Raw genomic sequence first — 13,639 nt, forward strand, 5'->3', positions numbered from 1 at the left:
TTATCATTACTTATATTCATTCAAAAAATATTTACAAACTGTATGTTCTTTATGATACGATGATATCAAAGTTATTTGGTGTTTTGTTTTTAAAATTTGCTTCATACAGCAGGTATGAATTGTATAAAATATGGGATCAGTGATAACTACTGACACCTTCAAAACAGACTAAACATCACCAAAACATTAATTATGGGATCAGTGATAATTACTGGCAGCTATAAAACAGACTAAACATCACCAAAACATTAACTTTGAGATCAATGATAACTAATGACAGCTTTAAAACAGACTAAACATCACCAAAACATTAATTATGGGATCAGTGATAATTACTGGCAGCTATAAAACAGACTAAACATCACCAAAACATTAACTTTGAGATCAATGATAACTAATGACAGCTTTAAAACAGACTAAATATCACCAAAACATTAATTATGGGATCAGTGATAATTACTGGCAGCTATAAAACAGACTAAACATCACCAAAACATTAATTATGGGATCAGTGATAACTAATGACAGCTTTAAAATAGACTAAACATCATGAAAACAAATTATGCTATCTGACCACCACAAAACGAATCATTATACATATCTACAAACAATCCTGCCGGTCATGAAAAGGTGGGCAAAAGAAATATTAATCCAACATATGATATTCATATATATGCTTTCTGTCATTGTTTCATAATTGTCATGTCATTTGGTGGATTTCATAATGGGGATTTTTTTTTTCGCTTTATGTGGAAAATTATCGACGAGCATATAGTACTTGGCAAAAAGAAAATCAATAAATTAAAATGTGAAGAGTTTGAATTTCCATAGAGGTGTGAACACTAAGATGTACCTTTATCTTGAACATTCGCGAGACTGACGTGGGAAGATAACATTTCTGCATGCAATTTGAATGAGTTTCACGAGACTGATGTGGGAAAATGACACCTCTTCATACAGTTTGGATGAGCTTCACGAGACTGACGCGGGAAGATGACATCTCTACATACAGTTTGGATGAGCTTCACGAGACTGACGCGGGAAGATGACACATATGAATACAGTTTGGATGAGCTTCACGAGACTGACATGGGAAGATGACACCTCTGCATACAGTTTGGATGAGCTTCACGAGATTGACGCGGGAAGATGATATCTCTGCATACAGTTTGGATGAGCTTCACGAGATTGACGCGGGAAGATGACACATCCGTATACAGTTTGGATGAGATTCACGAGACTGACGCGGGAAGATGACACCTCTACATACAGTTTGGATGCGCCACAGGCAGTGTACATTCATGCTTGAAGTATATAGGCAATCATAACTATGCACATGAAGCGTCTCCCGGGAAGAGATATGGGGGTAAATCAAATTGAATTTTTCGTCTACACTGAAAGAAATTTTGGAATTGGGTTGCCAAAGAAAACCTTTTTGATAAATAATATTGATTACAATGCAATTTTTATATTTCAAAAGGAGAAATTAAAATAATTAAAGACTACTACATTATATTTACATTTCCAATATTTTATCGGCTTGGAATATACTGTTAGAAATGAAAGAAAATCTAAATATGAAAATCAAATTTCAATGTTTGAGAATGTAAGGTATGGACAGCATTCAAGCCAGCATACTTTTCATGAAGCGATAATCCGCATCATAAAGTATGTACAGTATAATTTGTCCAAACCGGCCTCTGTCAATTCCGGCCACAAAATATAGTCCCTAACATTTCTTTAACAAATCCTTTATTAATAATTCCCTGTACTCCGGATACTGCGTATTCTGTATATCGGCCGGCTTACACAGTCCCAACTGCTATCAATTAACTTTAATTATCCTGTGTAAACTGGCCCCTCGATGATACACCACCCTAATTGTTGCGGTCGATTGTATTCTGTGTACACGAGGTCCCAACTGCTCGTAATTAGCTCTAATTATCGCATTTAAACCAGCCACCCCACGATGACCAACCTCTCGGTATTCGGTCGATCACACGCGGTGTACACAAAGGGTGTCTCAAGGGAAGCCACAGGTAAGTAAAAGAGTTCAACTGGCGATGAGTCGCGATCAGTTTAAAATAAAACCTGATTTTTAGAGGGTGCACTTTTCAATTATGACAGCACCACGCACGAGGTAATGGCGCCCTCCCCCTAACGACAGAGACGAGAACTGATATTAAAATACAAAGTTCAATTAATCGATGAATTCGATACATTCTTGGAATGAAACAAAATCGGCAACAATCCTGTTATGTTTTCCAAAAGCAGGGTTTCCCCTCGTGGACTTCTCGGAGCTCTACGGCGAGTCAGACAGTGATGATATGCAGTTAGTTAGCACAACTCGCCATGTCCGGTCGATCACTCGGCATTACATTAGTTTCTGTTTCACTATTTGAGACAATTGAAAGCGATACATTTACAATGAAAGCTGGAAAAGACAAATTTTAAACAAACACAACACAAACTTGACGAACGTACATAATGTAGCACTTGATAACGGCTATGATGTAGACGAAATCGACAATTTACCAACAGAAAAGTGCGCGAATAATTCCCAGATTTTAAACTGTTTAATAAAAATTGAAACTTTTTCAAATGAGCACGACAATAAAACACTGACATTTATATTTTTACATTTTGAATTCTTTTGTGATATAATAAAACGTTAGCAATCATTACACACGTATGCATAGATAGTGAATACAAAGGAAGCAACTCTCATTCTTGTCAACATTCTGCACTCCGGACTCTGTGCAAACCGGCCAATTTCTTTGGAACCACACATAGCCGGTTTAGACAGACTATACTGTAGTATGTTGGTGTAGAGAATCACAGTTCATCAAATGAAATTAATTTCTTAAATGGATATGATTATCACTTACTAATTAAATAGATTAATTAGTACATGACGTAATCATTACCTGAGATAAAAAAAAATCATACCCCATGTGGTCCGAAACCGCCATGGACTATGAAACTTTTTAAAAGAAATTTAGACCCCAAGAAAAAGAGGGAAGAGAAAAAAGTTAGCTGCAAAATAATACCTTACATATACACATATATGGGTTACCCAAAATTTAATACACACATATACAGTACATATGCATACACATCCATTTATATGTAATCATAAGAAGTAGATATTGATCATAAGTAATGCCACATCCAAATGATGATCGACACCAATATTTTACTGATAAAGACGAGATGACAACCAGGAAATCTACATATCTTCCTGGTACGAGTGAAATGGGGATAGCACAGGGATAAAGATATGTCATGTTTGTATAACATATCTGAAAGCAGGAACATATATCCCGCATTTCAGGAAATTGTTCACGGTATAAGGAAATAAATAATATGTTTCTGAACAATGTGATCGAAACTTTGGCAAACAGCGCAAGAAAATCCTTCATAATTGCCATCAGCATGACCGTAATGGTCTGCTGTACAGTTTGAAGGCGTCAGATTTCCAGCGACCTAAAGTCTGATTTTACTGAACTCCATGCCAACGTCTGCACACTGAGATGCCATTACCAATCCTTAATGATTGACTAGTGATTTTTTTTAATGATGATCAGATTGATTGATTGAATATTGTGTAACGTCCTTCTTGAGATTTTTTCACTCATAAGGAAAGGCTTCAAATTTAGGCCTGTGCTTGGCGCTAATAGCCATTGAGCAGTGAGGGTTCTTTAGCGTTCCACACCTACTGTGATACGGGACATCCATTTTTAAGGTCATCTCTGAGGACCCGTGACATTCAGACCTGATACCGAGCGTTTGGCGATGGAACTTTCACTATTTGTTTTAACGACTTGGGTCTGTCGCGGCTGAGATTTGAATTCCGACCTTGCGCCCACAGGGCGAACGCTCTACCTCTAGACCATCGCGGCGGTGATGACAAAAAGAACCTGATGAATTCTTTAATACTGTCGCAAACGTAATCCTGAACACTGGAATGTCCGGGACATAACAGAAAAGTGGGTCATCTTGCACTCCGCAAATGCTCTAGTCCTGGATACACTGCACTGGACAATAATTAGAGTCTTTTGCTGAGTACTTTATTGAATAGACTATATGAAAAGCTGATTTGACCTTGTGATGTTTGTACATGAGACATTTAGTTTTAATCTATGTTTTTTATGCAAACTTGAAGGATAGTGAAGTTTTTGTTTTATAATTTTTTTGGCCAGATGTTATTTACCAGACTGCAGTTCTTAAAAAGTCATAAAAGGTCAGCAAAACATTGATTTAAACATAACTCTTTCAAATGAATTGGAGACGGTATATCGAGGGGTATTTGCCAGAACGTTGTAAGTGCAGTTTTGGTCAAAATTGAGATTTTCAGAAAAATAAGTAGCTAAAATGATGCTCTGCATTTCAGTTTAACAATGGCACTTGAACCTTGTAAAACCAAAAAGTTATTCATTCATGACCTTATGAAATGCAAGAGCTTGTGCCAGAATGTCGTAAGTGAAAATATGATAGAGCCAAAAGGCCGTAAAAGCACTTGCGACATTTTGGCACAAAACTTTCATATTAGTTTTATCCCAGTTTTATGAGCCAGAATGTAGCAAGTACACTTACAACATTTTAGAATAACAAGGTATATAGTATAATATGTGTGGAAATTTGAGGTATGTGCACTTAAGACCTCCTGGCAGCAGAGTTTTGTGGTAATTGAAATTTGATATCAGAGTCAGATCGACTCATGTGCAGAATTACCAATTCTTATCAGAGGCTGACATTTTTATTTTAAAAACAATGATGAGGGCCAGCAAAATTGAAAACTAATTGGGTGACACGGAAACAATAAATCAATGTTAGAAACGTATGCTGAGATTAGATTTTTTTCTGAGTAATACATTCGCTGCATTTCAAACATCATCGGTTACATGCGACATCAAGAAGGCAACTTGTCTGATTACCCTGGAATATAATGCACAAAGTCCTGAATAGTAAGTATTATTACTCTTCTGATAATTTTGAAATAACATGGTCAATGCAATATTATGTGTGTAATCTGTTCATATAGCTATAGTTCATTAAGGTTTTCTTTTATACTTTTCAGAACCAAGTGTCCTGCATACTTTTAGTGTATAATGATTCTCTACATTCTGATGACTGGAATGAAATTTCCAAGTTAATGAATAGTAAGTTTTCTTCTGATGAAAATAATGGGGAGACGACAACAACTGAAACAGGAAATACAAATGCAACTGAAGTGGACAAGTCAAAGCAATTTTCAGATGCTGGTGAATTCTCAGAACATGGTACTAAGACACAAACTGTTTCTGAGTGTGAGGAAGAAAGCAATAAATTAGATTCAACTAATGAAGATATCCAAATTGCAATCAAAAATGGAGCAAATGCATATACACCTGCATCTAAGAAGCATATCTCTGAGGAGGAAAATATAGCATTCCAGAACCAAACTGTTGCAGATAAAACTGAAACAGATACGGAAAAACCTGAGAGAGAAAATGATCAAAATAGTTTCAATAAAAGAAAGAAAACAATTAATAGTGGGAAGCGAGACCATGTTGTATCTGATTCTGACAGTGATTATGATGTACCGTTAGCTAAAAGCATGAAGGTGAGGGAAAAGATAAGAAAATCTCTTTTCTCATCACATAGAAATGATGCTATGTCCCACCAGTCAAAAATATCTGACTCAGATAGTGATTATGACCTACCACTAGCAAAGACTTTTACTAAAAAGAATAAAAAACACAGTGAAAAACAACAACTAAATTTACAAGACAGCGAAAGTGGGCTGAGTGATGATTCAGCAAAAGACCCTAACTTTAAGTTAGAAAAATGAGATTTAGATTCATCTGATTCAGAATTTGAATTAAATGTAAGAAAACTGAAACCAAAACTGAAAAGGAAACAGGGAGTTATATCAGAAGTACACATTCATGATAATAGAGAAAAGTCTTGGAGAAAAAAGCCAACAAACCTTAGTAGAAGGAAAAGAAATGTCCCAGGAAGACCTGGAAAATCAGTCAACTTCACAAAAAATTCATTGCATACTCTTCTTCAAAAGGCAAAGTCCGAAAGTCTTCGCCAACATAAAGCTAAGGAAATTGTAAAGCGTTACCATGACAAAACGTTAAAAGCATTACTGGTTAGCAATGGGTTTAAGAGAATTGAAAGTAAAGGAGATGGAAATTGTTTCTTTGCTGCAGCAAGTCATTATTTAAAAGAAAAGAAGTCAGTATGCGATTTGAGACAAATGACATGCGATCATCTTTTAGAAAACTACAAAGAATATGCAAACTTTCTAACAAATGGAAATAACACCAGTGATGACGCAAAACTGAATTACCAGAAACAAGTTGAAATTTTAAGGGGAAATGGACAGTGGTTAGTGGAACTAGCAGATGTTCTTCCATTGTCAGTTGCAAATATACTTGGACGTGAAATCACAATATTCTCAAGCAATAGGGCAAAACCTGTTTTAAATATCAAGCCAAGACTTAAAGAAGTTCAGTTCGAAGAAAATATCCATTTGGCATTTATTTCACTGAGAGGATTTGAACATTACGACGCATGCATTCCATGCACTTGTCAGGGTTCTGAAGAGGAAACAAGTCCCATTAAGAATGTTGAGAGAGATATCACACCACGCAAGCAAGCAAAATATCGCAGTCCCACGAAAAAGCTGAAAACCAGGAAGAGAAAAGCGAACCCGCATCTCTGGAAAAAGAATATTCGAAAAACCTTAAAACTTGCAGGGCAAGAACAATTGAGTTCAGGTGGAAAAACGGTAGCAGCAAAATCGGTTAAGGACATGGACTGTTCTAAGTGCAGGTTCAAATGTTCTTTGAAGGTATGTAAAAAGAATAGAGGAGAGATATTTCATTCTTTTTACTCTCTTTCTTCCTATGAACGACAAAAGGATTTTCTGTGTAGTCACATCATACAAAAGAGTCCTGCCGGAATCTCTGTTGATTCAAAATATAGAAAAAAGTGTTCAAGGGAATTTTATTTTGAAATTGAAGGATCTAAAGTTCGAGTTTGCAAATCTTTTTTTCTGAAAACACTCGATCTAGGAGAAAGAGTTGTGGAATCTGCAATGAGAGGCAAAATTGCCGGCATGTTCAAGGAAAAAGATAAACGAAGAAGACATTCCCCACACAACAAAACACCGAAAGAAACCTTTCAGTTTGTGAGGCAACACATTGAATCATTCCCAGTTGTGGAGGCCCACTACACTAGAAAGGATACAACACGACAATTTCTTGGTTGCGACTTAAATATAAGCAAAATATATTCACTCTACAAGGAACAATGCAAATCATTGAAAACAAAATGTGTCTCCCATGTTAAGTACAGAAATATTTTCAATAGTGAGTACAATCTATCGTTTCATGTTCCAAAAAAAGATTAATGCCAAACATGCAATGCGTATCAACAAGCACGTGAAGCAGATACTATTTCCAATCAACAGCAAGAACTATTTGATATACATATTCAACGTAAAATTCGTGCCAGAGCAGAAAAGGAATTAGACAAACAATTCTCTAAGGAAAAAAAAAGTTATCATACGGCTACCTTTGATATGGAAGCGGTTTTACAAGTTCCATGTTCCCTTGTAAGTCAGGTTTATTACAAAAGAAAATTATGCTGTTACAATTTGTCTGTGTACAGCTTAAAAGATGGTAATGCCAGTTGTTTTCTATGGAACGAAACAGAAGGGAAAAGAGGGTCCTGTGAAATAGCAACTTGTTTACAGCTTGACCTCAAGTCTTTATCGTCACAAATATCTCACGTATGTCTTTATTCGGATTCTTGCGGAGGCCAAAATCGAAACAGGTTTATGAGCATTGCACTTTTGGATGCTGTACGTACAATTCCTAATATTTCAGTTGCTGATCAAAACTTTCTTGAATCTGGTCATTCGCAAATGGAATGCGATTCTATACATTCTGCTGTTGAACGAGCAAAGAAGAGTACGTCTGTTTTCTTAACATCACACTGGGACACAGTGATAAGAATGGCTAGACGTAAAAAGCCATATACTGTTATTCCTTTGAAATTCTCAAGATTTTCTCAATATCAAGCCAATCACACAGCAGTTCTTGCCGTCAAATCCAGTAGCCACGAATGGTAGGAAAGTTCAGTGGTTGAAAATAAAATGGTTTCAGTACAGGAAACGAGATACTACATCAATTTACTTCAAATACGATTTTGATGAAGACGAATTTCACCAAATCAAGCTTAAACAACCTTCAAAACGCCGAGGATCATTTGCCATCAATCAAAACATTCCTTATTGCTACACAGAAAAAATAGCAATTTCTGAAATGAAGAAAAAAGATCTTTTGTCGTTGTGTTCAGAGGGCATAATACCAACAGATTGTCACGGATTTTACGAATCGTTTCCATCAAACTGTAGTCATAAAGATATTCTTCCGGTGCCAGACCAAACAGAAAATGATAAAGACTCCGATATTGAATGATTTGGTGACTTGACAAAGAACAGTTGAATGTAAATTTGTGAAACAGTGTGTATGTGGCCCTTATACTGCATGGTTATATTCCATTTTGGCATTCGTGATTTTTTCAATGAATTATTTTAAATTATTTTTAATATGCTAAATAGGCATAAGTGCGCTTAACATCAATCATGTACGATACTGTAAGGCTAAAGTTGGTGTGCCAAAACATCTCAAGTGCACATACAACAATCTAGCACAGCATTTATACTCGAATGTGTGTTATGCCAGAAGGACGTAAGTGATTAAAATGACCAAAACTGGCCTTTATGATGCATATCTAGAAATTATTTTTCTTACATATATGTAATAAATCATATCCAATGTTATATGTGTTAAGGTTGTGTACACGTGCTACAGTTTAAAAAATACAGGTTATCAAAACCTTTAAATGCATTTTTCTCAAAAACTCAAAATATGCACTTACGACGTTCTGGCAAATACCCCTCGATATGTTAATGCATTTTATATTTTATTCATGATGACCTTTGTAATGGGTAGTCTAACATCCTGTAATCGATGTGTAAACTGTCGAGCTGCTACTAGTAATATTTTAACGTCTCTCTCGAGAATATTTCACTCATATTGAGAAGTTACTATTGTCGGTGAAGGGCTGCAGAATTTACAGTCCTTTTACAGTCTCATCCGAAGGACCGCCCCATTCAGTCGCCTCTTACGACAAGCAAGGGGTACTGAGGACCTATTCTATTCCGGATCCTCATGATGGCCAAGAGATAGGATGTTATAGTTGAAGCGGCATAGCCTTGAGAAAACTAATATGTAACAAACTTGCCCAAATGTGTTGTTTAACTAAAATGTCACCAGATAGTTCATACTTCTCGGCAGAATTAGGGATAATTTCCATGCATAGGAGTGGGGGGCTGATGAATTGCTCAGACTGGCGTCCATTAATCCTTATCTAGTCATTGTTAATTCGGATATGGGGAAGAGGAGGTATGTCGACTGCATATTTGTTTGCTCAAGGCACCAGGTGTAAGAACTATTGTACCTTCGAACGAGAAAGATAATCACATAGCATATTTTCTTTTGTTGTCAAATATTTTGCTCTAAAGTAAATATTGAATGTCAAACAGGTTGACACTGATTGACGGAGCAAACACGTGATATGTTTGTTTATTAATGACAGAAACCAAAGATAGGATATATGTTTTAAACACGGTTAATATATAGTTTCAATAGAAATATTTAAGTACGAAGCAGATGTGGAGGACTCTGTGGTGTCCTTTGTCGAGGTTACAGGGATATATCGAATCAACATATGAATGGAACTGATGATTGTGAATAGGTAAATATCTAGAAGTCGAGTTGAAGGCCTCAGGAAGAGAATTTTTCTGTTCATGTAGAAGCTTTTGAATAAATTCTGCTTCATAAGAATATAAAAACAGGTCAGCCAACGAAGGAGCACAATTTGTGCCCATGGGAATTCCAACAGATAGAAAAGGTAAGTTTGATACAAGTCTATAATGTTTTAACTCATCCTTGTCAAATCCTTGGCGCTTAATCAATGGTAATATATGGTTTTTTGAAAGCCAATGGCACGTTCCATTCCAAAAAAAAAAGATTTGTTGATAATTTCAGTAGTGATTGGCAAAACACCCTTTAAGCATTGATTGAGAACTTTCGTGGGTATTGAGTCTAATTCGCAGAACTTTGTTGGTGCAACATTTAAAGGGATAGGCTCGGAAAACATAAATCACCAATTTTCTGAATTCTTCCAATAAAAAGTTAAGATAACGAACTCCTACAAGCAATACAAAATAGATAGTCAGGCAGAGATCTCCTGTCGATCAGTCACACCCGTCATGAGACTTATATCTTGATCAGGTAAACGTCATAATTAATGAGCTAAGAACGGTATGAGACAAGTCAAACAGCATTTGACCAAATGATATATTGTATTGGCAAACTAGATTGTTATAACGACCATAGAATTTTTGAAATACTGACTTTAAACGAGACTGTTGAAACTCCTGCACCAACTTGTTTGTCAGTAACCTGCCTCGATTTGAAAACTGATCATACGCTGAACAAGCTGTTGCGGATCGAATCAGTTAAGAGATATAAACACCATATGCAGGTGATAATATATAAATATTGCATGTAGTTGAGGGTAACATTGAAAATTTTCACCCCGAGAAAACCATTGCCAACCGAGGCGTAGCCGAATGTTATGTAAACTGGAAAGCTGAGAAACTTACGTCTGTTGATATTTGATCAATCACTGTCATGCGATATTTCGTATTTCGATGCGGGTACTCGCGTTTATTACAAACGCTCAAACAACGTCGTCTAGCAATCTACGGCGAACCGTAAATTTGACGCATGTGATATTTTTTTTTATAATATCACCCGTTGTCAAGTACTGTTACCCGTTGCTAGATACTATCACCCTGGGGCGCGTACTTTCTGTTCTCAGAGGGTAACAATGTTTTTTCAAATGCTTCTCGACCAATCAGGTTCGAGTATTTTACATGAAAGTATAATAATGGATATTCCTACATAAATTTGGAAGTTGACGATGGAGAAGCTGAAATCATCCCGTTTATCATGAAGTTGTTAGTTTGTCGTTAATATCTATTTTCAATAAAATATCTAAGTATGAATCAGAAGTGGACGACTCTGTGGTGTTTTGTATTTCGAGTTAACTGGGATATATTGAATCGACATAGGGATGATAATTAGGAATGCTATTAGATAAAACGTCGTCGATATAGCTAAATGTCAAATTAAAGGCCTCAGCAAGAGACTTTTTCTTCTCACGTAGAATTTTCTTTTGAATAAATTCTGTTCAATAAGAATATAAAAACAGGTCAGATAACAAAGGAGCACAATTCGTGCCCAGGGGAATTCGAACAGACTGTTGGAAGACTTTATCAACAAAGACTATGAAGATATTGTCAGTGAGGAACTCCAGCGTATTTTAAATTTCAACTTCAGAGTACTTGTGCATGGAATCAGAGTGACGCTTAACAAAGTACATGCATTTTTGGATGACTGATCACTAGATATGAATATTTCCCTTTTGTTGAAAAAGCAACTGTCTATAATGTCAAAATTATCTAATTCATCGTGACGAATGGTCGTGAAAAGTGTTGAAACGTGATACATTCTGACATCGTTGATTTGAGACAGGCTTTCCGATTTCAAGTTTGCTAAAAGTTCTTTAAAAATATTTAGAATTCACATTTGATTTACGCCACTTCTGGCATATGTAGTGGTACATTACGTTTGAAGTTTTTCCTTCAGAGCTGTCAAAAGTTTTGTAAGGAGCACAAAATATATTCACCGAATTTGGATGGAATACTGATCTCGTTATCATGCACAAGCAAAACTGTCACATTGTATTTCCCGTAAGTTTGTTTGTAAGCTCAAATAGTTGTTTTGATTTGCTCCCTGATTCTTGAATGTCGTTAGTGTAGTATACTTTATTGTATTTCAAAATGTTGCAAGAGTTCAGTGACCTGCATACACTTCTCCTTGAGAATTTCCTTGTGGACGGACAGTTTTGTTCGTCTTATCATCCGTTCAGCCCTCCGACGATCTCTTTTGGCTGAATGAAGATCGTCCGTAAACGAAACCAAGACATGTGGTCAGCTGCTAAAGAAATTCAGGAGGAAACATGCATGGTCCAGTAAAAGATCTGTAGCTGAGAGGGAAGATGGATAGCCCCTTATGAAGGGCAGATTTTCATGAGATGACAGGTAGATTCATGGGAAAGGCAGATAAGAATTATTGATTGTATAGAGTGTCTACATTCCCTCACACGGTACTCTGATGGGGTTTGGGTGGTGCGGATTTAGCCTTCATGAAAGCGAAAAAAGGGCACCCGCTCAGAGTATTTTTTGCACTAGCACCAGCATGTATAGATTACATGTAATGTAGGGTCATACATGTAATTCATTAACATCACCTATATGAAAAACAAATATTGACATAAAAGGGCAATATAATTTTTCATTAGTCTGTCATAGTCTGACTCTGATGTATACCACCTTCCCACACGTTTCAGAACCAAAACAACTGTCCCCAGCCACAAAACACATCGCACAACAACTAATAATCTCTTCGAGTACGAAAATGCATGGAACGATTCTTTAATAAAAGCCAAAAGAGAATGAATTTGTAAAATTCATGGATCAGCGAACATAAGGAATAAAACCATAAACTATTTTTTTTAAATGCTACTTATTTTGAAAAAAAAAACATTCTGCAGTTGTATTTAAGGCACATCCACCCTCATGTGACTCATCAATATTAATAGTTGAAAGTGGAAAAAGAGAAGTATAGATCAACATAAGAAAATCACACATTTTCATAAAACAGAATAATAAAAAAAATAAAAATAAAATAAAAACTTGTTAAAATGACAAATTTTTAATTTCAACAGCTTAGAGAAAATGCTAGTATATAAAATATGTATAAATTAATTGTGAATACTAGGGAAACCATTGTATAATAGACATACAATAGAGGAAATACTACATGTAGCATATGAATTATCACCCTTGACAACATTTTTTTTCCGTTATAAATGATGGACTATCTATAGAAAATAAAACCTTTTTCAACTTCAATAGTCTACCAATTTTTTGTTATTTTATTCAGTGAATGTAAAACTTATACGGTACCAATTTTAATGCACCAGATGCGCATTTCGACAAATAATGCCTCTTCAGTGATGCTCAACCGAAGTGTTTGAAATCCGAAATAACTATGAAGTTTTAGGGCTAAATATAGCCAAAAACAGCGTGCCAAAAAAGTGGAGCCAAATTCGTCCAAAGATAAGAGCTATGCATGAGGGAGATAATCCTTAATTTTGAAATGAATTTCTAAATTTTATAACAGCAATTCAATATACATCCGTATTTTCAAGCTAGTAACGAAGTACTTAGCTACTGGGCTGTAGAGACCCTCGGGGACTAACAGTCCACCAGCAGAGGCCTCGACCCAGGGGTCATAATGTAAAACTTATACGGTACCAATTTTGATGCACCAGATGCGCATTTCGACAAATAAATGTCGAATGAAATTCCTCTGATAGATAGACTTTTATTATGCGTAAAGTTTAATTTGATAACATTTTTTGTAAAAACCTATGACATCAC

At 35.9% G+C, this 13,639-nt stretch overlaps 1 protein-coding gene across 1 annotated transcript; it reads left to right on the top strand.

Moving 5' to 3' along the window:
• The first annotated feature begins 5,155 nt into the window (after positions 1 to 5,155).
• LOC130047188 (uncharacterized) lies at positions 5,156 to 5,833 on the top strand. Its single transcript, XM_056141784.1, has one exon. The coding sequence runs from the start codon at positions 5,156 to 5,158 to the stop codon at positions 5,831 to 5,833; it is 678 nt and encodes a 225-aa protein (XP_055997759.1).
• The last annotated feature ends 7,806 nt before the right edge of the window (positions 5,834 to 13,639 follow it).

The sequence above is a fragment of the Ostrea edulis genome, chromosome 6 (assembly GCF_947568905.1).
Source record: "Ostrea edulis chromosome 6, xbOstEdul1.1, whole genome shotgun sequence".
Taxonomy (NCBI): domain Eukaryota; kingdom Metazoa; phylum Mollusca; class Bivalvia; order Ostreida; family Ostreidae; genus Ostrea; species Ostrea edulis.